Below are 27,432 nucleotides of genomic sequence, written 5' to 3'. Positions count from 1 at the left end.
CCATCAGGCTCACACACAAACTCTTATATGCGCTAATATTAGTGTTGTCGAAGTTAGCACATTGATAAAGTATTTACAGGCTAAATTATTCGTTTTTAATGCCATTTTCTAGTCTGACTCTGAACCATTCGTAGTTCTACCCTGAAGCCCAATGGCAAAATTAAATGAAGAGTTACATTTAAACAGATTCACACACATAAAGGTGTTAGTTAAGGGTAGTGTGGGAAGGCAAGAGGACAGAAAAACATATCCATTCAGGCATGTTTGGTTAAACCTCTGCTTTAACCAAACATTAACAGAACCACTCAAGCACAGACAGAGAGACAGATGAACAGACAGAGAAAGAAAGAAATACTCATAGCGAGAGTGTGCATGTGTGCACATATGTGCATGGGAATGAATGTCCATATGTGTTGGTCATCTCATCAGGAACATCAGTTGGTCAAATGTTTATGCATTTGTGGCCGTGTGAGAGAGGGAGAAAGTGGACGGAACTGTTTGGTCTTACCCGAGTGTGTGTACGGATGTGCATCTTCAACCCATCATTCTTGCTGAAGGCCTTGTCACAGTAAGGGCACTGATAAGGGCGTTCACCTAAACACACACACATAATCATGATCATCACAACGCTGGAGCACACCTTGTTTAAATACAGCTGTCAAGCCATCAGTCAGCCTACAGACAGTCAGCCCACAGACAGGAGTGGATCTAATCAGAGCCAAGATGTGAGCTGAGAGGACTTGATGCGTATGAGAATGGCAAAATCTAAGGCACAAATCATGACACTTGAAGACATTTTCTCAATACATGATATGCATCAGAATATTTCTCATTTTTTGCAGACAAGCTGGAATGTACAAATACAGTAGTGCCACATTTTAAAATAGTACAATGTTGTTTTTTGGCAAAAATAAAAAAATGGGTAAAATAATGATAAAATACAATTCTGCCTGTTCTGTCAATCAGTAGGGAGGATAATCTTGACATATTCAGAAATATGTACTGTATACCATATCGTATCACAATAAAGACAACATAGTGTTGTATCTCTCACCCCCAGTTTAAAGATTTAATTTCAGTTGAGTTTCATTTCAAAGCAGAAAATATGTGCCAATTTTCTGTTGGCACTCTGCTTACACACACGTCCAACTGCCCAGGGCCTTGTAACTGGTGCTTTTGCACTCTGTAATGCACTCAACATCTTCAACTAGAGCAGAATAACTGAAAACAGAAAGGAGCACTGTATTGTAGTGTTAACTACAGTATGTGTGCTCTGTGGCTATAAACTGTAACTGGACAGTCATGTTGTGAGGCACTGAGGCATGGTCAAGGCAAGCGAAACTGAAGGACCCATAATAAAGACATAAAGAAAACTGAATTTCTCTTCATGTTTGAAATAAAAGACATATTCTCTCTACAGTCAATTAGTCCATACATGGGAACTAAGCTGCAAAGCCAGCTGTTTTGAATTCATCATAGTTCTGATATCACAATAACATGTTCAGGTAATTAACATACATAGCATGCAACCCCCCCCCCAAAGTTTCAGTCATTTGCGCATATTTAGTAATTCTTATCTCGCTGTACACCAATCACTGTAAGGAAATGCAAAGTTGACAAAGTTAATCCTGCCTTAGTAGGGCATTCAAACTTTATTTTTTACAAAAAAATCACTTGAAAACAACATTGCTAACAGTTTTGGCTGTAGTTCTGCATATACAAAATCACAGAACACACAACACTGTTACCATTTTGACAAATATTTGTCCCTACTGGTTAGCTTTCTTTGATCTAAGGTGAAACCTTTTCGGCCATGGTGTTATACAGAGTAAAGGTGTCCACGGCGGACAAACTTAACCTCATTGTAAACACAACATGCTGCTTTAAGCAGAAAGACGAGTTACGGGAAAGCCAGGCAATCTCTAACCGGAAGTGAGGTGGCCGATATTGGAGGATGCCCATTATTCTAGCAGTTTTTACGTAAGTAGACAAACACACATATATCTCTCTGGTAAAAAAAAAATATATATATATTAATTAGGGTGAGTAAAGAGATGACATTTGTCCAGAACTTATAGCAGACATGCTGTCAGTTGGCTGATTAATTAAAGAATATGTGCTTCAGTATTTAATATACTTATCTCTGTTTCACCAATATTTTGAGTACATTGCATATAAACACATACATAATCGTTTTCTGTATGGAGCCAGCACTGCTAAACTAATCCTTTCCTCTATCATCCTGATTTCCACCTAGCCTGACCCACAGTGGGCGGGGTCACCCAGGCCCCTCCCCATCGCACATCAAAGTCCTGCAGCTCTGACTGGGAGAGATGCTATCTGAGCACGCTCAATGGAGCTGCAAACAGGGAATGACAAGCTGTCAATCACAGGAGGGGTGGACACGTGGATCTGTTTTAGATTAAGCTGATTTGGGTAGCAGATAGCAAAAAGCAGCTCTGATTAGAGGTCTGAAGGCCTGCACTGTGAGCTAACTCAGCTCAGACGCCTCACAATCATCAAGAATTTGTCATTTTGCTTGTTTGCTTACGGATGCTAGCGACTATGTCTGGTGTAATGCCTGATTTAATAGAAACTCGAACTTAAAAAATGACTTTCGCCTTGGCAAAAACTTCACAGGGGTCAAAAAGAGCACGGGCATGCTCATGCACTCAACATCTTTCTTTTAATTACAAAGAGAGGAGCTGTTGGTTAGGTAAAGCATGGCTTTGTGCTGACTATACCATGTACAAAAGGCTATATGGACATATATACATCTGTAGGGGCCACAACAGAAACGTGAAGAAAATTCAGAACATAAAATTCTGTTTCTAACTAAAATGCTCCACACAAAAACACCAATGTTAGCATTTCACACAAAAATGCTTATGTGGCCAATTTCATTTGAAAGCCAAAAGAGGTCGGTTAGCATGACGACATATTGCCGCTGTGGTAAAAAAAAAAAAAACCCTGGCAACTTTATGAAATAAAGAACGAACAATCTTAACTTCAGTGTTTGACAATGTAACATATAAGTAATTCTGGACTTTACGTCTATTTATCTATTAATTATGAAATGTGCACACAGTTTCAGTTTTTTAACACAAGTCGAAAATAAGATTCGCTTGCATAGCTTGAATTAATTATTCATTTTTGCGTGCTTGTGTGAAAGTGTTCCTGTAACTCTGTGTTACTGTGTCCAGTAAGTGCTGGATCTAACGCAAGGTAGGTACGAAAAACTGCAGTTGCGGCATGCAAGGAATGAATCACTCTGCTGCTTTTGGGAAAGACGGAAAATCTCTGTCTTGCGCAGGCCTCTGTTCCGCTGGCTGTATCAGTCACCATTGGGAAGCGGACAGGAACCTAGGCCCATGAAACAAAGCCTTATTCTAATTTCAGCTCTTTCTGGGCTAATGAAATAAGGCTTTGCTGGATGGAGAATGGCTCCCTTTGGAATAAGTAATGCGTCTGGCAACTGGGACAGATCCTCAAGGAAACACGAAATGGCAAAGCATAACTTAATAAGATGCAGCCTTTAGAGAGATGCCAACTGTTCCGCGTATGTGCGCTGCTGACTACACAACAATCTAATTCCTAATTCACGTTGTTAGTGTAACCTCTTAAGGGACTAATTGTTGGACAGAAAAACATGTTGTTTAATTAGATAAAGTGAGAGATTGTTGAAAAATGTGTTTTTTTTTCCTGTGAGTAATAAGGTTAATTAGCTCGGCTTCGGGGGAGTTAACAGGGTAAGATCCTCATTAAGCTGAAGATTGCTCTCAAGGCAAATCTGTGGTGGAATTACCAGCTACACATGATGGCGATAGTTTAACCCAGCAGCCCTCATTCTGCCTCTCACATTACTTTGATGGTTTCATCTCCAGCTCAATTAAATTCAATTCAGTGCCTTATTGATATAGATACTTCAGTATCAGTTGTGCGGAACATGATCATATTTCTATTCTTAAATTGACAGTGTAATTACAGCAAACTGGACCCCAAGCAACTGAAAAACTGGAAGACACATTTTTTCCTTTACTAGCTGTGCCCTAGCATAAATATAAGACATAATCTTTTCATAATCAGTAAATGTTTCAAAAACTGCTTTTTTATCTCTGTAATTAAAATACAGAATTCAACTAAATGCACAAGATTTCAAGTAGAGGCTGCACAATATACCGTTTGTTAATCATTGTTACAATACTAGCCTATATTGTCTTTTAATTACAAAGAAAAGAGTTGTTGGTTTTGTATAACATGGCTTTTTTTAGAGTCTCAAATGTCAACAAGGAATTGTTGTGGGTGTTTTGATGAATCCAGGCATTCACATCATCAAATAATCAAATTTGGTCAAAATAATGCAGGCCAGTCTTTCACCTTGTCACAACAAGGGCTCACCACCGTGGTGAGTTATATAGCATGGCCTATAGCAATCACAGTATGGCATTTTGTCCTTATCATGCAGTCCTAATATGAGCCCAAGCAGCTCTATGTCAACAGTAAAAACCTAATGTTTTAGAAAACATCACTGCACCACACTACTCCACTTGCCCACCATTTCCAGCTCTATTTCACCTCAAAATTGAAGTGTGGTGACTAATCCAAAAGTTTAAGAACTATGAGCGTCATTCACCAACTGTTCTTAAGAAAAAAAATCTTCTTAAAACGCACACAGTTTTCACAAAGATAATGACATTCTTAGGCAAGAACAGAATCTATGCAGACTCAAGAGCACAAAGGTGTGAACAATTCTGCGGTTTGAGGACACATCATAAATGTGACCTAGACCTTTCCTTAGGACCTTTCTCAAGAACAAACTTAAGAAAAAACTCAGAAAGATATTACTGAACGAGGCCCAGTGTTCCTCAATGGGCGACCGCAAAGATTTTAGGTATTTCACCCTTCATGGTGCGTCATATCATCAAAACATTCAGGGAAGAAAACATTCGTGCAGAAATCTCTGTGTGCAAAGGGCAAGGCCACAAACCTCAATGGGATGCCCAAGACCTTCAATCACTAAGACAGCACTGCATTATAAACCAGCATGCTTCTGCGATGGACAGCATCACACAGGCAAAAACTGTCTTAAATGCAAGTTAAGACTGTGCACAGCATAAGGCATTTGCCAATAAGGTTCCAAAACACAGCCAACGTCTCTAGACTCAAGCTCATTTTAAATGAACTGATGTCAAAAGGATTTTGTTAAAAGACTCAGACTTCTAGATTGGAAGCTCTAGGGGGTGTAGCCTTGTTTTCTTTGGGGTTTGTCTTTGTTTTTGTTGAGGGAGTTAGGTTATGTTTTTGTATTTTTGTTTCTTTTACTTTGTATAGGTAAGTTAGTTGATAGGGGAGGTAAAATTTTCTTTGTTCCTTTTGGCTGAGACCACTTCTGAAGCTTAAGCTTCCACAACCCATAATAAAACTCATGAGACTTGTAATATGAGTTTGAGTGTGATTGGTCTAGCGGGTTGGTAATGGGAAGTTGGGGGAGACACTTTTATGCTGCGGCCTACCCTAGACGGGTCGCAACACAGGGTCTGTAATGGTACGGCGTGTAGGTGTGTATGCACTCCCATTTTGGAACAACCTTTGCTGCCTCCAACATCTTTTTCATATCCATGCTTATTCCAACATGACAATGGCAAGCCATGTTCTGCACATGTTATAACAGCATGGTAGCGTAAACAAAGTGCAGTTCTAGACAGGCTTCCATGCAATCCAGACCTGTCTAACTTTGAAAACGTGTGGCCTACGAAGTGCAAAATACAACAGTTGTGCAGCTGAGGACTTGTGTAGTGGAAGAATGGCAAAAAACATACTCTCCCAACTTTTTTGGCACTGAGGTTTGTAAAGAGTCACTTTAGCAGGCCTTGGTCAAGTTCTATCCTGAACTTTCTGCCATTCCAGAATTCTTGCTCCATCCTTAAAAGAGCAGATTATTGACAAACAAGCCGATCTAAACCCCAGATGTGCTGTGAGAACATCAGAGAGAAGCTGTCCTTTGTGTAACAAGTGGTGTATCGGGTTCAAGCTTGTATTTCGTACCAGAACAGCTCTGTGGAAGACATTAGAGAGGCAATTCAATTGAGGCACAGTGCAGAAGTGAATTCTGGGACTGTGGAGGAGACTTGCAGTTTTATAAAGCTTGTAAAGCTGCATTAGGCTAAGCCAAAAAGAGCCCACAGTCTTGCTAGGAGCAGATGGTCTTAGGATTGACTAACAGGGGTACAATACTGAAGCCACATTTGACTATTTGAGGCTCTACTGCTTGGATATACATAGCTAATTTGTACTGCTGGCTTTCCTGTCTCAGAGCACCAATGCAAGCTCTTAACAGCTTAGGCCATGTGAAACTCAGAATCAGGCAAGGCTCCAGACACTAGTCTCAAAGTACAATCTATTCCAATTTAATACACAGTCAATTTAATTCAGCCGAACTGAAGTTTGACAGTTTCAGCCCGATGCTGTTATGATGGGATTTTCATCTTATTGTTATTTTGATTTAGCGTAGTCACTAAGGGATTAGTATGTGTGTTAGCTGATGTGTGTAGTTGTGTGTGCATGAAGAAAGAGAGAGGCTAATTGATTTAACATGCTCTGTAAGGGGACACCATGTGTGTGTGACCCCTGGGTGTCTCCACAGTCTACCTTTAGCCCCAGCCGTCCCTAGTGGCCCCCAGTGCCCCAGCCAGCCAATCGATACATTTGGCACCCCTCTAGCATGTGTGTGTGTGTCTGGTGCACAGATGGCTGTCCCCGTCGCATGCTTTGCCCGCTGAGCATTTCGTTGGGGTTATGCGCAGAGCTTTGTAGCTCTATGGCTCCAGTCTGATATACATTAGCCTTGTCCATCAGGGATTCAGTCTTGGCTTCTTCCTCTTCAGCCAGACATAGAAAAGATCTATACACACTTTTCTGTCTACACACGCAGAAAGAGTTAGGTGGTAGGATGAAGAATTGACATAATATTAACATTTTAGCAGATAAACTGTGGCTTTTGATCACTCACTGTGATGCCCTACTTGACCTGCTAACTGACACAGCAGGCTTTCATAATACTGCCTTAACATTTCACTAATTTGATGATTTTATCATCAGCGATCAGCAACTCATAGTCTAATCACGCACGCATGATTTATGCCAGTTTTGTACTTGAAGCAGCCAGTAAAGCCTAACATTACTGCACCACTTTTGTTTTTCACCTGTCACAAGTGGAAAGTGTGCACTTCTAGTGGCAAAGAATAAATTCAAAGTATAAAAGTGAGTCAGCGATGCTACGCAGCTGGTAAAAGCTACATAGATCAACGTTTTGCTAGGTACACACAGTACTGTACAAAATTCATGGGCCATCCTTATTTACTTCTTCTGCTTTTCATGACCCAAGTAGTCTTAAATATATTCAGTTATGTTGAGGCCTTGGTTTTGGGTTTTGGCAGTCCATTGTTCTGAGAACTCCAGCAGCTTCTTTGTTAGATTCACAAATTTTTATTTCCTTTTCTCAGTAAGGTCTTCTTTACAGCTACATATCCTTTCAGACCCGTAGCGCTGAGACGTCTTCTCACAATGATCAAAAACTGGATTTTTTCACATCTGAAGCAAGAATGCTACCTCTCAAAGATGAAATCACTGTTTATCTGATGGTAACATTTTTGGTGGTCAACCAGGGCTCGCATGGTTTTTTTTAGGTGTCACATTTTGTCTAAATATTTTTTTTCCCCCACTTATTTTCTTTTACTATATGTGCACACACACAGTACACACATAAAACCACACTACAAAGACCTTCCCCAACTATCAAAACATCCAGTCATCAAAACACACAAGAACTGCATTAATACAGCACAAAGCTGCTCCAAAGGCTCTTCACAGCTGTCCTCACATGGACACATTTGGATCACACAGAGAAAACCGACAAAGAGCACAACTAAATGTGGAACTGTATACAATAGAAAAGCTTGGAAGCTTGGGGGTCATAAATAACCACAGTTTACATCTAGTCTACTACTTGCGTATGACGTTCCAAATTCCAGCTCAGAATCGATGAGGCCATACAAGAATACCACACACATGAGCAAGGAGGATGATGTTTCAGGATTCAGATGTGCAGATGTTGGTGCTGACCCTCTGTAAGAGACAGTATGTGTCATGTCTGAACACTGCAGCACACCCAAGACTACTGTGAGGACACAGATTCCTACAGAGAGGACATCCAGAGGAATTATCCATAATCAGACACACGTACATGCACACAGTATCAGACATACGCGCACATGTACACAACACACACACAGAAAGACACATGGTTGGTCTTTCTCTCCCTCACACACACACATCCTTTTTGTATCTAAGCCAAACTGAACACATATGTAGAACTTTCTTAACTGTACTATAATATTTCATATTGATACAGTATCTCATATGGATGTTATAAAGTGCTCTTTCAAGACTGCAGTCCTGACATCCAATATCATTGTGTCCGATTCACGTCTCTGCCTGTTAGGATTTAACTGTTGCATAAACCATCTGTCAGAGAAAAGAAAGTGTCCATAATCTGAAAAATATTATTTGGTATCTTACGTGTCAAATGGTTCTTTGTAGCTTAACAACTCTGAGGTTTTACAGTGGTGGTTTTAGGAACCAGGGGTCCCAATGTCTACATTGCTAATATACTTTATTTACTATCCAAGTCCAAGACCTATGTGTGTCTTCTAAGTTTTATATATTATGTTGATAATGTTAAAAAAGTGATAACACAGTGTAATCAGTGTAATTCCCCTTTAACCCGAGCAAGACAGTAAGCTTATACAGCTAGTTTAAGGAACACTGTGCCTAATAAGAAAATGAGCTGAAATAATGTTACTTGATGTATTTCTACCAGCTACACAATGGGATATCACCCACACACACAAACTTAACACACATGCCTAATTTTCAGGACTAATTCTTTAATTAAATAAGTTAACACGACTTGTATTTTGTTTATAGGTGAATCAATTTGTGCATGCTAATTTGACTGATATGGGCAGAGACATGACCACTGGCATATAAATAAAACAACTGTGAGGAGTTTTATTCAGTGTTTTATTCAAGTTAGTGAAAGAAAGGAGTAAGATATCGCTGAATATGGAGACATTGAAACAGCAAACCCAGACGTCCGCTGTGGTAATGCCCGTGATCAAAGCAAAGAAACGCAGAACTGAGGAGAGCTGGTGCTCTAACAATTTATCCTACCCATTGTGCGGTCTTACTGAGCATGCACATATCATTAGTACAGCGTAGTAACTCAGTGTTTTTAAAAAAATATATATATTGTGCTTTTAATGTTAATTCAGTACAGACTCAGCTTAATATGACTACTTACACCACCTGATAAGGTCGTTTTTTCCCATAAGGACATCCATCAGCTTATTGTTTGAATTTTCCCATTCCACCTTAAATGGTACAGCAGTTACATTCTGGTACAAAGGTGGTGACAGCTCTGTGACCTGAAGGGACCCAGGAGTGATGCTGGATTGGCTTTTTATTGTTGGACGGTTACGTTGGTTGTTTGCTAGCTAGCTACTGAAAATAGCCAGCCAGATTATTAGTGTTGTGGAATTTAATGTTACTCTTGCAACATAATACAACATACCTTTGCAATTGTGAAATTTACTTACTTTGTGTACATAATTGCAATTTATTGCAATTCACTATTTTATTTATTTTACAGCACTAATAGTCACTTATTTAACATTTGAAGAGTTTCACATTAATAAAATGAATTATAAATCCTAAAATTAAATAAAATAAATCTACTTGAAAATGAAAGATGTAAATTAAGTTACAAGTGACAATGTGTATATTTTTCTGTGTTCAATTTAATAAACTGTCCAAATGTTTTGGTATCGGCATCAAAAGCAAATTTCTTGTATTGTGACAGCCCTAGTACACACACTCACACTACACATCTCTGTCTTACAAGAGGCCTTTTAGTCTTATTTTTAGAGTAATGTAAATGCAAATCCGGCTAAACACCTAAACCTGGGTCTCTTCCCAGCCATGACATGGCCTATGATGTCATTTTCAGTGTCTGCATTCTGTAAGTATTTCCTTCAGGTCCTCCTGCTAAGCCGGCTTTTTAGCAAGCTACATCGCACACATTGATGAGGACAGTGCACGGTTTTGTGAGTTTAACACAAACACACATACACACAGCCCTGCTCCTATGTCCTACTGCTTAAGGAGAAGCACACACACACACAAACACACACACCTGCCCTATGACATAGTGCTGGACCCCGGCTGACAAACAAAACATTCATTCACACTGGAAGTCTCAGATGTGTCTGAACGGGCATTTAAAGGGGAACACCCATCCCCAGTTTGGCTCTTTAAACATTCTAACCTCCGCTTGCTCCTTTCCATCACACTCCATATTTCACTGTCTAAATATGCTGCTGTTCGACGCTGATCTAAGACCAGTTCTACCACAGTTAAAACATGGTTCTAAAGCTTTCTTGTCGGACCATAGCTCTGCACAGCACAGTGCCTTTCCTGCTTCAGCATACCCGATGCAATTCATCAGTTAAATGAATACACTAGAAACATAATCTGTGGCCTCTGTATCATAATATCAGATGCCATGAACAATAATTTTCACATTTTCCTGTATATAGAAAAGATCAGAAAATTCATTTACTCGAAACTACTGAGCAGTTTTTCTTGAATAAACAGAAATAAACACTCTGAAAAATTCAGGAGTGTTCTAGAAAAATGTGTTTAATATAAACATTTATTGTCAGAATCATCAAACAAGGCCAAATCCAGTCCTTCAATAAGTCTTCTTAAGCCAGTCTGATTTAAATTATATGGCAGGGTAAGGCATCAAATGCTGTTCTGGAATTGACTAGGAATATGCATTCTGACTAACTTTGATATTCAAGTATCTGTAAGAGTTAAAAATCGGATACTTGGTTAACCACAGAGAGGGAAAAAGGGCTATGAGATTAATATACCACAGTGTTAAGAAGCTAGAAAACAGTAGCCCAAAAATTTCTGCAATATGCAGAAGAATAAATTTTAAAAATTCTTTTAGAAATAGCTGAGGAAAATCGGTAGATTTGGTAGTCAGATCAGCAATGGAGGCTGCCTCTTCAGAAGAGCTAATGAGCTTGTCTTTCTTGTCTTTTTGTGGCAAGGGCAGGTACAGTAGATGATTAGGCAGAGAGAGATTACCAAACACATAATGGGTTTGGGCTACAAATAAGCATCAAAATCCCAAATCTCGCTGTTATCATGCGCATTGCTGAAATTGGATTTGTTTGTGCTTCCATGTACACACAAGACACGCAGTAAAAATCCAAACTATGGATAAATATGGAGTTAGGAAATGCAGATATCATTCTGTTCTGCAGCAAAAACTGAAGAATCATTCTACTACAAACGGGCAGCTGCCGTGAAATTGTTAAATTGTTGTTAATTGTTAAAAGAGGCGTTTCTGCAGAGCTTACCAAGCAACTCCTGTATCAACACGCAGATATATTCCTTTGCTTATTTTCTCTCTGCTAGCTCTCTCATTAGCTGTTGTCTAAATCACTAAATTGTTCCGTTAGGTCAACTGTCTAATATTTTTAGCCGTAAAAATAAAAAAAATCAAAGGCCTTTGATCACCTGGGAGCTAGAACAGAGGGCTAATGGATGGACTACTTTCCTGTATCACATCACCAGATCATCAGCATCATCAATCAAGCTGGAAATTTGCTTCTGAATGTGAATATTTGTTGGAAGGTGCAAATGGGGGTTAAAATCAGGCTAAAAATCACTTAGTGCACTTTTAGCTTTAGGTTGAAAATGCTGGATTCCTTTCAGATGCATTAGATCAGGGAAAACTAAGCAGTGCAATGATGTGGCCATCCAGTATCTGGGTTTGGGAACCAGCCTATTAAACAGATTCTGGGAACAGCATTGGCAAAAGAGTCCACAGCAAGAAAGACTGATTGACTCTAGCAGAACAAATGACCGTCTTAACAAGCTCAATCCTTAGTGGCGCCGAAGAATGACTTCATCAACACACTGGACTAAAAGAACAGTCATGGCAGGCCGCTGGCACATGGGCAAGGTGTTCGTGAATAAATCCTCTCTGCTCTGGGATCTGTTAAACCAAAGCCTACGCCACCACTTAATACAGTGACTGTCATGTACGGTCCATGACGCAGTGGCTAAAATGAGTTTTTCTTCACCTACAGAGGAACATCGATGCCAAAAGTGGAAATTCTATGTCTGGTGCTTGTCCCCATGATGAATACACAAAAATATATACATTTATTGATACACTAATTTGAATATGACTACTTCTTATACAAACAGCCTTAAACAACAAGAACCATCTGTGATGAGCTTGAGTTTACTTTCCTTCTGAAGCAGCTGTATAGCATGTTTCTTCCCCTTTTTACCTCACAAATAACTGATCAGTCAAGATCAGTCAAGTTTGATTTGAGTTTGCATTTTTATAGATAACAATATGCCATACAGGGTTAGAAACCACATAAAGTAGCCTACTGGAAATTACTTAACAACTTGAGGCGAGAAAGTGAGGATTAATTATGTTCATTGTTGGCTATTTGTTAGCTGCATGTGTGTAAAATCAAAAAAAGCCAACTTCAACTCCAAACTTCAGTCTTAGCTGATAAATTTGGGGTAAGAGGAAATCTGTGTAAACTTTGTATTCAAGCTTAAGCTACGGCTATAACAGCCACTTTAGAATAAAGACAAAAAAACATGGCATTTCTAAACGTGTTTCTTCCTCACTTTGATAAGACTAATTTAACAAATGCAGTTTGTCTAATTAAACATGGTAATTACTGACAGGTTTACTTGTCCAATCATAGATGGAGTTATTCTTAAGTACATGATACCAAAGTTCAGCGAGTTTTTAGCATGTGAACTCTTTAGGACGCATCTCCCTGCAATTAAAGCTACAGCTGGGCTTTGGAAGAGATTGGTGAGTGTCTATAAGTTAAAGAAGTCAGGTTTAAGAATAAGCCTGGCTTTAAGCTTTTAGAGGGAGTGTTTGCTAAAGAAACAAACACTGTTTATAGTCTACTCCTCTGCAGACTGATCAAACACACACTCAGGGATTAACTCTTTAGGTCTGTCAGCACTGGCCTTTACCACTTTCAGCAGGGGAGCTCAGGGAGAACGCTATGGTGTTTCTCGTTAATCCTTTACTGACTTCCTGAGCGGCGATGTCCTTCAGATAAGAACCACAACACCACACAATGCTAAAGCTTTAGAGCTTGAAATATATGTCCGAAAACGATGGGACCCCACTATTCACATCAGGTTCAGTCAGGTTTGGACATTGTTTCTCAAATATTTGTTGGGCTCAGGTCAGGCTCAACTTTCACATTTGGGTTTATCCTTGTGCATCTCTCACTTTTAATGGTTTTTGGTCTGCATTACTGTCTGCTTCAGTTTTTCTACCGTTAGTGTTTTCTTAGAAAACACAAGTAGAACTTGGTTGGGTTGTGGTGGTTGGGTTTGGGCAGACTTTTGTTGGCCTACAATCTGATTTGGACAGAATTTTGACAGACTGCAGTAACTTTAACATGGAATTTTGTTGAGTTGGGACAGAATTTTGCATGGCTCCAGTCAGGCTGGGACAAAATTTAGTCAGGTTAAGAGATTTTTGTTGGGCTACATTCAGGTTGGGACAGAATTTTGTCTGGCTAAAGGCACACTCAGACAGAGTTTTGTCTGGTTACAGGTACATTCTGACAGGATCATGTCTGGTTACTGGCACATTCAGACACAATTTTATCTGGTTACTGGCACATTCAGACACAATTTGTAGGGGGTTACATTGTGAGGTTAGGACAAGATTATGTCTTGGCCACAGTTAGGCTCAGACAGAATTTTGTTGGTCTGCAGTCAGGATCCGATTTTTTGCTATCTTAAAAAGTTTATTGAGTTTGTTTTTCAACAATTGGATTGGGGGGAATTCTGTCAAGCTAATGTCAAGTTGAGAATTTTGCCAGGCTCCAGTCTGGTCAGGCCACAGGCAAAATTTTGTTAGTCTACAGATTTACACAGGAGACTTTTGTCAGACAACTTGGTACAAAATATTTTACATTTACGGCATTTGGCAGACGCTCTTACCCAGAGCGACTTACGCTTTGATCATTTTACACAGGTAGGTGAAGGTAGTGTTAGGAGTCTTGCCCAAGGACTCTTATTGGTACAGTGTAGGGTGTTTGCCCAGGCGGGGGATTGAACCCCAGTCTACAGTGTAGAAGGCAGAGGTGTTACCCACTACACTACACCAACCATTTTTCAGGCTAGAGGTACATTTAGACAGAATTATGTTGGGTTACAGTCAGGTTGGAACAGTGTTTTGTCAGGCTACGGTTGTCAGACAAGATTTTGTCAGACAAAACTTGCAGTCAAGTTCAGACAGAATTTTGTTGGGATTCTGTCTGTTGTCATGCTACAGTTCGCTGCTCTGGGTCGGGTTGGGTCAGGTCAGACTTAAGCAGTATGTTCTCGGCCTATATTCAGTTTTGGATCAAAGTTTCAGACCCGAGTAAAGTTCTAAAAGCTTCCTAAGCTCTGTCACTTCTACCGAACCACAAATTTGTGGAGTAAGATTCTCCTAAACATTGCATGTAAGGGTTTGTGCAGCAGCTGCTTAACCTATATAGTTTATTATTTATTTGGGTTCCAAAGGGAGAAAAGGAGACTAGGTTGACACACATAGTGGGTGAAACACTATGAGAGAGAGAGACAGAGACAGAGAGAGAGAGAGAGAGAGAGAGAGAGAGAGAGAGAGAGAGAGAGAGAGAGAGAGGAACACTAATAAAAGTGAAAGGGAGCCTGGGCTAGAAAAACGGGGGCCAGATTTACAGGCAGGAAGGGTCAGAGGTCTTGTTGCTGGATGCCTTTTTAGAGTGCTCCTTTCTCTCCTTTCCCTTCTTTTTACTCTCCTCTTTTCTTCTCCTGAGGTGCATCCCTCTCTCCCACCCCTCCCACTGCATTCCCCAACACCCCTCTCTTTGTTTATCTGTACAAACACAGTTTGTTTGAGGCTCTATACACTTACAAATAAAAACACAAACATGCACACACACATTCTTACATGTGCGCTACATACGAACATCCACAGATTTATCTTGTTGTCATTCTCATTTGTCATTTTTACAGCAGACATGTTTATATGCATTTATGTGTGCGTGAAAGAGTGTGTTTTCGTGTGAAGGGCTGTAGTGTTAATAATGGGTGGGCTGTGTTAGTCTGTGGACAGACAAAGGACCTCTAGGCCCATAAAAGCCCAGAATGCGTCTGATATAGCTCATTAATTCTGTCTACAGTGGTCAAACAGGAGACTAATAACACAGAGAGGGGACTCTCAGCATTCTCAAAACCACGTTTTGCTTTGAGGCTTCATGAAAACTGAGAATTGCCATATTTTCATAGAGTTAAATTCCAAAGTAAGAGAGGGAATTTATTAGTTGCTCTTTTTGTTTGATATCGCTTGACTTGACCTTCTCCAACCCTAAGTCCATCCATCTGTCTATAGCAGTATTTTTTCAGGCTGTAGTCCACCTGCATTCAACAATGTTCTTGCTTTTCCTGCATGCTAACTATTGATCAAGCCGTTCTTGAGATGAATTAGGTGAGTCTGAAGGAATAAACACAATCCTGTGCGGTTTAAATCAAAGAGGATGGAGCTACGACGTACATCTACAGCTTATTCTTCAATTCTAAGCCTCTGATGGGGATGTCTGTGATAGATTTGTAAAAAGAAAAGAGCAGAGCTTGTAGGAAATCCTTAGCTGTGAGTATAAATGGAACAGTTACTGGTTTAATTTATATGCCATGGTATAAAACCCAATGCTAGTCATACTATTTCACATTTTAATAATTCATATTACTGTCTTTTTAAAAGTGACAGTGGAGGTAAATAACCTACTGCTGCATCTCCCTGCAAAACGGGTTTACATAGTTATAGTCTGAACAGTAAGAAGTGGGTTGCTCTGATAATATCATATTTATTTCAAGGGAAGTTGTGCAAAATGAACAAAAAGACAATATAATTTTTTATTTAAAAACAATTTATATGCCAATTAACGATCAGCTACAATATTATAATCTTGACAGGACTAAGTGTTATACCAAAAACACAAGTTTGGAAAAGAGTAACTAAAAATCAACAACTAATTTCCAACATCAATACTTTTATCAATATATATATATATATATATATATATATATATATATATATATATATATATATGGTAATATTATTATTAATTCATCTTAACAATAATGAACAAAAGTTCATTTTGGCAACTGACATCAAGATAGGAAATATCCACATCATCCCATCCCTATGTGAGACTGCCAAAAGGTGGAAAAACAGGTTAATAGCATAATATAACCTAATATAAGATTATATCATTGTATTAACCTGTTAAAATATATGGCCAGAGAGACCGAGATGGTTGATGTTATATAAAGATATTTCAAGACAAAACTTAAACTGGGGGATGGGAAAGGCAAGAAGTGTGCGTGAGTTCACACACATATGCATGTGTGTGTGTGTGTGGCCTGGGCTGAAGCAGGTTGTTATGGCAGCACACAGGAATGTCTGGCTCTCTATTATAAAGGCCCTCTGTCACTCTTTCTACATTGAGAACTTCACAGGGCGGCAGCATTCCGTGTGTCCCTTTGGGGGAGCCATACTTCCATAAAGTCAACAAAACTGGACAAGATACTATAATTTAACACCTGCTATATTAAGCTGGTTGATAAAGTTATGCATACATTGTGACTGTCATTTGGCCTTAAGGGTCTATTAGACTACTTGTTTGAAAAACACGGATCTACTAAACTACTGGTTTATTCACCCATCACTTTAAAGAAGATATTACATTTTCAAATGTCAAAATCCTTGGCATAATATCATTTGCGTGCGTAAGTTCTTGACAATAAGGAGATCTGACTGTTAATGTACAGTCAACAAAGGGACACATCTATTAAGTGTCTAGGTGTACCCTGTACTGTGAAGAGACCCAGTATTTGGGCAAAAACACGCTTGGACGGGCTTTACTGACCTGTGTGGCTGCGGATGTGCACTCTCAGAGTTCCGTTGCTAGCAAATTTCTGACCACAGTACGGACAAATTTTCTCCTTCTCTCCTGTGTGTGTCTGCCAGACAAACAGAAAAAAAGAAATGACATCTGAAAAAAGACACTAACACAATTACTGATGTTCAGTCTAGTATTGGTGTGAGAAATCTCCTGAGATCACTGACTTTTTTTTTTTGGAGCCCAACCTAAAGATACCGAATTAACTGTTTTTATGCATATAAAACCAATTTTGTTATAGGTACAAGTATAAACTGATTCTATTATGACGCTACTACTCTACAACTTCAGAGATTCCAACTAATTCATAAAAAGCCGTAAAAATGAAGAATCACTCCAGATCCACAATGAACAGAGCTGTAGATGATTTTGTAAATGAAATGACCAAAAAAAGCTATATAACATGGAAAATGCAGTTATAATAAAATTAATATTCAGAATGCCTCAAAGTTGAAAGTGGTAATCAAATCTTAATACAGATAATACAGGAATTACCGTAAATAGATCATTACAATGTATTATTTTTCATTTAGTAAGTTCTTGCTGTTCCCCAAACACTTGAAATATTGAAAAAAAAATATATTTAAACATCCTCCAGTTGATTGAAAGAAAAAACAATTATCAATATGACAAGTAAAAAGGGAAGTGTGTAAATCTTTCTTAAAACTCCAATTTCAATCCAATTGAGCATCCATCAAACAAAGAGATGGGACCACAATAATGACTTCATGCTGATCTCCCTTCCTCAATGAAATAATGTAGTTTTGGTGTCATCCAAAACAAAACAAAAGCAGAAACACACGCCTTTTTAAAATCACCACAGACAGACAACAGGCTACAATTTGTGCGGGTAAACTAACATGCTGTCTACAATACAATATATTGTCGGCAAATCAAATCAATTTTATGCACCACCAATATATACTTGTATACTGTTGTGTTAGAATTAACACAAGGTAGTGGAGCCTACTAGATGAAAACCGGTTAAAAATGAGTGGTTCTGCTTCCAGTATGAACCAACACAAAAGAAGACTGCGAGAGGGAGAGGGAGTAAAGAATAAAAGCTAAAAAAAGGGGTACAACCCTTCCTCCCCTCCCTCATTTTTTCAGTTTCTTTTTCTTCTCTTCCTCCCCTTATCCACTCAGTTCCTTTCCCACTCCTTATCTCCTCCACCCCATCTCCACTTCCCTCCCTCCTCCTCCCTCCTCCCTCCATCCCTCGCTCTTCCCTCAACCCAGCTATTGTGACACACACAAACACAGAGGTTTGTTTTCATACATACATGTCAGGACATAAGTATACATTACATTTAAGTTACATTGCTTATAGTAATATTTATCATATGTATTGTACATATTAAGAGTTTTATTCTATAATGGCTGGATATCTATTTGTAACAATTTTGTATATAACGAGTTTCTGAAAAGAACAACAGCTGATGTATAATCTGAACATTTTTTATTTTTATTATTTGATATTTCTTGTATGTGTAAAGCTCTCTACCATCAACGTATATTATGAAAAAAAAGAAAATAACACGTACATGTATGTAATGATATGTCCCATTTTAATTACATACATCTACATGTGATAAGTCTAACCCTAAACCTAACACTGCACTGTACACACTGCATCTGGTGGACATGTGTACATGTTTGGATCTGTTCAGAAGACTGTTTAGGGGGATGGGTTTTTATTGGGACTTGATGAATAATGAAATCTCAAGATGACCAGCCACACTTGGGCTTTACAAGAAAGAGATAGAGTGAAGAGAGCTAGACGAAAAACAGACGGACACTTTATTTGTTATTGGATAGATAAGAATATCGCTGTTCTCAGGAGAAAAACTTGTATCCGTTTTTGTCTTCTTTCAGTTTTTGACATAATTTGAAAATACCTGTTGCCATTTCCATTGTATGTAAATTTCATGATGAATGGACTAAATGACTTGGAAGAAAGTCTGGTTCCATTGACTTACATTAAAAGTAAAGTAGGTTTTTTCCTTCTCCTGTAAAGTTAGAATTTTGGAGATATGAGTTTTTTTTCTGACAACAGCGATATTCTTATCGATCCAATAACAAATAAACTGTCCTTCTGTTTTTCTTCTAGCTCTCTTCACAATATCTCTTCCTTATAAAGCCCAAGTGTGGCTGGTCAGCTTGAGATTTCATCATTCATCAAGTCCATCTGACTCCCAATAAAAACCCATCCCCCTAAACAGTCTCCTGAACAGATCCAAACATATACACATGTCCACCAGATGCAGTGTGTACAGTTTGTTTGGAAAGCTGTTTGTAAGAGAAAGAGAAGCAGTGATGATAACAGAGCTGGACACAGCAAGAGAAACATTTAGAGCCTTTTAAACCAGCTCAATCAAACTGATAATATTATACCGCATCTCACCGACAACTCTCTCCCTCCCCCTCTATGTGTGTGTGATTAATTAACTTCATACATTTTCAGGACAAAAAAATGCCCTGACTTTGTAAGAAATCCAGAGGGGAAAAATAGAGGGCTAAATTACCAATATAGTGAGTGTTTTTTGTTTTGTTTCATTTGCTTTTTCTAAACAAAAGCTCTAAGCTTCAAAACTGAAAGGGAAAAGTATCTTTTTGTTTACTGAAATTAAGGTGAGTTTTAGGGTTAAGGTTAGGCTTAGAGGATTTTGAAGAACACTGTAAAAATGAATAGGCTTACATGTGTACGCATGACTGTGAGTGTGTGTGTAGTCGTGTTAGCTAAAAAAGGCGATACTGTAGGACTGCACAACATATAGTCTGTCCACTGTTATTGCAATACTGGTAACTGCAATACTGATAACTGCAGAAGTTCGTAACAATTAAGTAAAATTTTTGTTTCATTATGATTGTTTTGATTAGCATATTCACAACAAGATCAGAAGAGTGTTCAGTAATTATTTTGATGAATCAAGGTATTTAGAAGTTCCAACAAAGGAAAACAATCCATAATATATTGCCAACAACATATTTTAATATCACTAAGCATATCACAAAATTATAAGATGAAGTAATATAATCAAAATATGATATTTTGCCTATACTGTGCAGCTCTGCAGTACCGTCTAATCAATGCTACCAGAATATCGTCGCTATAGCAAAACCTCCAATCTCAAAACTGTACCGGAGAAGGAAAAAACTTTAAAAAAAACTTTTAACTTCCAATGTAAGTTAGTAAGTTAATGTAACAAGATTTTATTCCATGTACTTTGGACCATTTCTATTGGTCCATTCTGGATTAAATATTTATATAATGTACAGAACAGCAGGCATTTTCAGATGATTAAAAAAAAAGGACCCAAGGTTTTGTTCTGACAACAACAATATGCTCCTAAATATGAGCCTAATCTTTATGCTGCTTCTTATAATAACAAAATACTCCTCCAGAGCCTTTAGTCGGTTTCCAAGAAAGGGTTTAATTTCCATCTGATCTAAAATCAGATCAGATACAGTCAAAACTGAGCGCTTTTAATCTCCATGATCAGTCTGATACTTTGAAAGCTCTGCACAGCTAATGTACTGCATGCCTTTTGGTCTGAACTCGGCCTGTATTTCACTTCGGAGCGAGAGATGACAGGAAGCCAGGCTACAGTGGGGTTCCGGATTACTGTACCTGCTGTGGCGATTCAATCAGTGTAAAGGAGTACAAAGACAGACTTAAACAGACCAAGCAGAAATGGCAGTTGTTTTAGATGAAGCCTCCTGGAGATAAGAATCCAAAACACTCATCACAAGCTAAAGGGTAAAAACTGAAACCATACTGGGTGTGGGACCACTCAAGGGCAGCAACAGCAGACCTACTAACCAATGAATGCATATGATTACTGAGCTTAACTGATGGACTAATGGAGAGGTCCTATAAGCAAGTAGAACTAGCAGTCATTGCTAGCCATTAGCTAACAAAAATGTGAATAAATGTAATTTAATCCGAATGCTAAGACTTGTATCAAAGTCCAGAAATGTCAAGAAACTGAAGTTCCTTAACATCTTTTTACTAGTAATAGTTTCCAGCTGAATACATACTGCTCTAATACTCATACCCATGTGCATAATGTTTATTGCACTTCTTGTGAGAACAACTGCAAGACAATTCAGCTGCTGAATTGTTTCTCCTTCTTTCACCAACTGATGAGTATTGTCTAAGCAAATTTTGAAAGTTACTTTATACTTTACATTTTTAATTCCAGCTTTTTTGATCATTGTATGTCTTAAATGTCTTATTTATTTAAAACCTGTTTGTACTTCATGGATTTACATATCGCTGTTGTCTCCAAAATGCTAACATTACAGGAGAAACAAAAAACATACTTTACTTTTAATGTACGTCAATGGAACGAGAATTTTTTCCATGTCATTTTGGGCTGTTTATTTTGGTTCATTCATCATTAAATTTATCCACAGTGTAAAGGGACAATAGGCATTTTCAAATTATAACAAAAACTGAAAAATGACAAAAATGGAGATACAAGGTTTTGTTCTGACAGCAACGATATGTCTTTTATGAGTTAAGAGGTATGTGGTGTTCTTTTACTGTCTTTTCTGTTAAGAACACATTGTAGAAAGTCCCTAACCACTAAGCTGGTGTGGCAATAAAAGCGGATTAATTTCTAATGTCCACTTCTGTTTGCAACACTCAAACAATGCTTGTTAAGGTGCAAAATAAAGTAAAACACTGTTTATCTCAGTGTAAAACCTGAACTTAAACCACCTCCTGCTATATATACACTAATCTAAATCTAAATCTGTATTGTACATTTTACATTGTGTATATATTTTTATTTTATTAAATTCAGAAATAATATTTATTTAATTACATACCAGATCACATAAATTCCATGTGAAAACATGCCTGGCTAATAACAATTCTTATATTACATATATTACTTTGGATGTACAGTACCTTCTTGTGACTCTTGAGCACAGAGGGAGTGACGAAGGCTTTCTCGCACAGGTCACATTTGTATTTTTTGTGTCCATCGTGTACGACCTGAATGTGCACGTTCAGTGTGTCCTTGCGCTTAAACGTGGCGTCACACTGGTCACACTTGAATGTCCTCTCACCTGGACAGAAAGAACAGACAAGGCGCAAGGAGTCAGCGCAAAAGGACAATTTCCCCTTTTTTCCACACAAAGAGCGGGAGACTTGCTTTTGTTCTGCGTCTGAAAGCTTCGTTCAACTTCGCCGTTTGACAGGGGGTACCACTTTGTGTCCCGACCGCTTTGTGGCAGCCACTTTGCTGCCCCAAGTGTCTGTCTAGCTTTGGAAATTGTTCTATTATTGTCTTTTTTTTTTTAGACACACTATTCTTTTCAGAGTGAAGGACATGGGTGTCTGCACTCACGTCTATCATAGAGACCAATAAAAAAAGGGAATGAAAAATGGGGTGGTAAACAAATAAAGAATGAAGGGTCCATCCACCTCTGCAGAGAAGCCACAGTGCCCTTCAAAAGCCTGCTTCTCCCTCCTTTCAGTTTTATAGAATGACACACAACAATGGAGTTTTTACCGAAACGTGGATGGTGAAAAACATGCAGGCCCCTCATAAAGGTCTGCTAAAACACTGCTTTCAGTTATAAACAATAAAAACAGAGCCAATTGTTTTTAAACCTCTGTCTCAATCCTGTTTCTATGTTTCATCATAGTATATGTGGTGCAGTACAAACATATAATGTAGGAGACTCTTAAAAAGATGGTTCTTCAAGGGTTCTTTAGTGAAGGGAATGCTTCTATTTAGAACCATCAGTTCTATATAGAACCATTAAAAGGTTCTTTGCATGGTGAAATGGTTCTTAAAAGTGATGGAGAATGTGTTGTACATGGTTCTATATAGCATCAAAACGGGTTCTTCTACTGATGCAATCTCAAGCTTGTAACATTCTCCGTTAATGTGAAGAACCATTTCACCATATTTAAGCATGAAATGGTTCTATATATAACTCATGATTCTAAACAGACCATTGCCTTTACTAAAGAACCCCTGAAGAACCATCTTTTTTAAAAGTGTAGGTAAGATAAGAATAGCTAATTTTTTTTTTGAGAATAGCAGACTTACTACTAGTCTTAAATACATCTTAAACACTACAAAATACACAACCAAATAATATATTGCACTAAAAAAGCAGTCATCGGCACAGCTAATCACATAACATTCTCTTCTGTGACAAACAACACAAAGGACTAGACACTAGGGGTGTAACAATACACAAATTTCACAATACAATAGTGTTTTGGTGGATAATTGGCAAAACTTGGACTGAACATTACAAGTTATTTCATAATCTGATCCTGTGTTTCTATATAAAAACGTGGCTCTTCTGGCGGAAAAGAGTGAGATTGGAACTTCTAACAGGGCTCCATCTCTTCCAATAAACTGCAACCGAATACAGGTGGACTCCACACCCAAACAGAAGCACAAGTTGGTGGCCATTAACATCCCTATAGAGAAAGTTGTTTGTTCCACCTCTTCAGAATCCGCACTTAGCAGCTCCCTTGAAATTTTATTGCATGAAATTTAACTGTATGCGATTCACAGCACTTCCAGTCTTGCAGCCCTGTATTAAAAAATTAGTATTAACATGTGTATCATGACACCTCTACTACACAGTAGACACCAAATATTCTGTTATCTGTAAAATGTTTTCCTTCATTTATCAAGTTGTTCTGTTTGGATCTCAGACCATTTCTGAAAACCATCAGAGGCACACATCACCATCTTGGATCACTTATTACTACCGTCCAGGGTCTTGTCTCTTAGTGTAAGGCATCTGTTAATGAAACATTTCCTTCATGGCTCACATCCAATAAACTATTCAGAAACACAAAAATTTACAAATGTTTAGGTTTACAAATTACATCATATAACCAGAATGTACAAAAAACATTGTTCATTATGCTATAATTATAAATCATGGCTCCAATTAAGTAAATGAGTCTCACAATAGTGGAATAAATATATAAAAGTTTAGATCTCCAACTTTCCAATAATCCCCTTTAACAAATATTACAATGAGTCTTAATGCTGCATGTGCCGCTTTATTACACGCACCCACCTTGGTGGTGTACAGCAATCTCCGCTAGACCTCGATGGTCAGTTTCGGTTAGATGTGTTTTAGGTGGTAATCCACTCTCAACCTACAACTCTAACAACACTGCTGTGTCTTATACATTCGTACCAGTCCCACATGCACTATCATGTCATCACTGCCTAACTAATATATGGTCAACAGCAGTCCTGCATTTACTGACCAGTGATGAATGAGATGTGGCGACTGGAAAAATGGAGTATTAACAGATGGGCTACAGTCAGTAACTGTACACCTATAGAGAAGAGCTACAAAGTAGGTGGAGCTCATAAAGTGTTCAGTAAGTGGGAATAACAGGTGCTCGCATGATAGGTGCATGAATGAATGAGTGTACAACTACTTTAGGCATAGTATGGACACATACCACTTCTCCTCAGAGGGCAGTATTTCAAAGCATCCCAGCTAAAGAGTAGTTAGTACATATGCTATAGCTACACTATGGCTACTTTCTCCTGGATGCCACAGGGAGCACAAGCAAGCCTGTGAGCATCACTTCTGCATGATTTGCAGCTCTTTTCATTAAGATCTTGTCCTATTAGCTTGTGCACAAAAGCTCAATAGCCTAAGCCCCATCCACACTTATCCAAATATTTGCGAATCGGCCTCCTGTTCACACAAAAACTGCAATTAATGTAATTTTTTGTAAAAAAAAATATGTTTATCTTTTAAGGTGGCAGCACTGGTGTTTTTGCATCACACAGAGGAATACATTTCAAAGGGTGTTTTATGATTCAAAATGATTGCCAAAGTGAAATCATAAATTTAAAACATAAAATCTGTGTTTCACTGATTAGTTTGTCTGCAACACAACTGTTTATGAGGCGTATGTGAAGGCCTGACCCTGTAAGCCAGTTGACCCTGTTAAAAGAGTAAAGAGTACTTAAGTGATTCTCATAACAGCAGCTTTAACTTCATGAGAAAATACCACAACAGCTGTGTGTTATTTTCTCACAGTAAAGAGTGTGTACATCACTAACCACATACACCCACAGAGATGTCTAGTACAGCCAAGATATGTGTTCATCTTCTCACCCTCCTCCTCCTCCTACCTCCCTCCCTCATTCATGGAGAACCCCTGCATAAGTCCCAATAACCGGGTCCTGCAGTGACTGGGGAGGGCAGTGATAGGCCCCTGGGGAGGACAGCAGGAAATGCCTGCAGCTCTATAATCTCTGTGTCATCAGTCTAGACTGGGCAGAGCAGAGGCCAGCTCCATCCTGCCTGGACCAGGCGGCTCCACGTAACCCCAGAAAGCGCACGCCCCCCCCCAGCGCCCAATGCCACGGCCTGGGCCGCGGGAGAGGGCTTGCGGGTGGTTGGCTAGGTGACTACTGAAATCAGACTGGAAAATGGACTGACACAGAAAATAGAAGTGGGTGTGAGGATTAAGATCTAGTCTAATCGTGGACTACATTAAACTGTCAGAGATGATTCTTCAGTTAGTCCAAATCCCTGTTGGAGCTGGACTAGTTTATCTTGGGAGGTCCTATAGTTGATTGTAGAGTAATTTTTATCCAGTACAAATCTGCAGTGTGTCTAGTTTTTACAGTCTGACAGCAATAATTGCAGAGTTATTTTAATCCAGCATGAATCTACAGTATGTGCAGTTTCTACAATAATAATTGTGGAGTGATTTTAATCCAGTATGAATCTAAAGTATGTCTACTTTTTACAGTCTGACAGTAATAATTGTGGAGTGACATCAATCCAGTATAAATCTACAGTCTGTGCAATTGCTACAGCCTTGACAGTAATAACTGTGGAGTGAACAGACTAATTGGCTGAGCCCAGAGCTCCCTGAGTAATAGTAATCCTGTTCTGATCCACCTCACGGTAAGGAAGTAACAAAACCTGCTAGAAAACACAGCTGTGCACTGTGTTATTATTGTCATTGAATGTGGTGCAATGCTGAAGTGACCTATTAGCCCAGGCTTGATGTGGAAAGTGGGAATATGTGGGAATTTGGGGAAATTCTACATTTGTTGAGAGGTCAATCTGAAGCTCTCTGACGCTTTACATATGTAAACAAAAACACAATAACATTCTATAAAACACATTTTACACACACACACAAACATACACAATTTATGGTGAGGGACTTACTGTTGTGGATGAGGAGATGGCGCTGTAGGGAGAATGGAGTGCGGAATAGAGCCTTACACTCCTCACACTGGAATGGCCTCTCCTCTGAGTGAGTCTGTAGATGGGAAGACAGAAAAAGGGAGCACAGGGAAGAGAGAGAGAGAGAGAGAGAGAGAGAGAGAGAGAGAGAGAGAGAGAGAGAGAGAGAGAGAGAGAAGTAGTAGTAGTAGTAGTATGGTCATGATGACAATATACTACTATATAACAATAAGAATAATGTTAATAAATATCAATAATTATAGTAGTAGTATGATGTGATGTGATGGCCACATGTTTAATTGTTATTCTGTCTCCTCCTCTCTAATGCTTTGAGTACTGAGCTGTGTAGGGTTTTGGGGCACTATCGGTAGGACTAAAGGTCAAAGGTCTTTTAGGGTTAGCAGGGGTCAGGGTTCGCCAGCAGCTTTGGCTGAGGCTCCACAGTGGCTGATTGGAGTGACGATCTCCATTAAGATAAGAGGCTTAGAGATCCTGCTCCGTATTTACCCATCAATCTGTCTGTCTGACTGCATTGACCCTCTATGTCTGTCTGTTGGTCTGTCTCTCCCTCTCTCCCTCGTTCTCTCTCTCATCTTGTAGGTTTATTTATCTCTTCAGGTTGTCATTTGTATATTCAACCTTCTGTTTTCCACTCCCATTTCCATTCCTCTCCTTTATCTCCCTGTTGGAGAACTTCAGACACACACCAGTACGATCTTCTTAGTCAGAGGTCATGTGTTAGCCTAACTGGACACCTAATTATATAAAACTATTTAAAAGTAAAGGAGTAAGACCTTATTTAAATAAATAATTGTGGCCAAAAATCTTATTGAGCAGCAATGTGGTGCTAGTTTGCACATAGGTAACATATAATAGTTTCCTCTTGTTGCAACACATACCCTACAAGTTTATCTTTTGCAACAAGAACTGAATGTGTCGCATGATTTTTAACACAGTAATTCTAACAGCCTATCTATAGTTTAGGATGCAACTGTAGCAGCAATACAGTAAAGGTGCTGTATAGATACACATATATAGTAATTTTTAAACTCTCCATAAGTGGTCGCAACGATAGGCTCAAGCACCT

At 38.8% G+C, this 27,432-nt stretch overlaps 1 protein-coding gene across 1 annotated transcript in view; it reads right to left on the bottom strand.

Annotated features, from left to right (window-relative positions):
* The window catches only part of prdm5 (PR domain containing 5), a 68,857-nt gene that overhangs the window by 22,568 nt on the left and 18,857 nt on the right, over positions 1 to 27,432 (bottom strand). Inside the window, exons 11-14 of the mRNA XM_036591202.1 lie at positions 26,328 to 26,421; positions 22,042 to 22,202; positions 17,091 to 17,184; positions 509 to 594 (exon numbers count right to left, since the gene is read on the bottom strand). Of these exons, the coding sequence (XP_036447095.1) occupies positions 509 to 594; positions 17,091 to 17,184; positions 22,042 to 22,202; positions 26,328 to 26,421 (435 nt within the window). The remainder of the gene's footprint in view (positions 1 to 508; positions 595 to 17,090; positions 17,185 to 22,041; positions 22,203 to 26,327; positions 26,422 to 27,432) is intronic.

The sequence above is a fragment of the Colossoma macropomum genome, unplaced genomic scaffold (assembly GCF_904425465.1).
Source record: "Colossoma macropomum unplaced genomic scaffold, Colossoma_macropomum, whole genome shotgun sequence".
Taxonomy (NCBI): Eukaryota; Metazoa; Chordata; class Actinopteri; order Characiformes; family Serrasalmidae; genus Colossoma; species Colossoma macropomum.
This window is presented reverse-complemented; position numbering and strand designations above follow the sequence as displayed.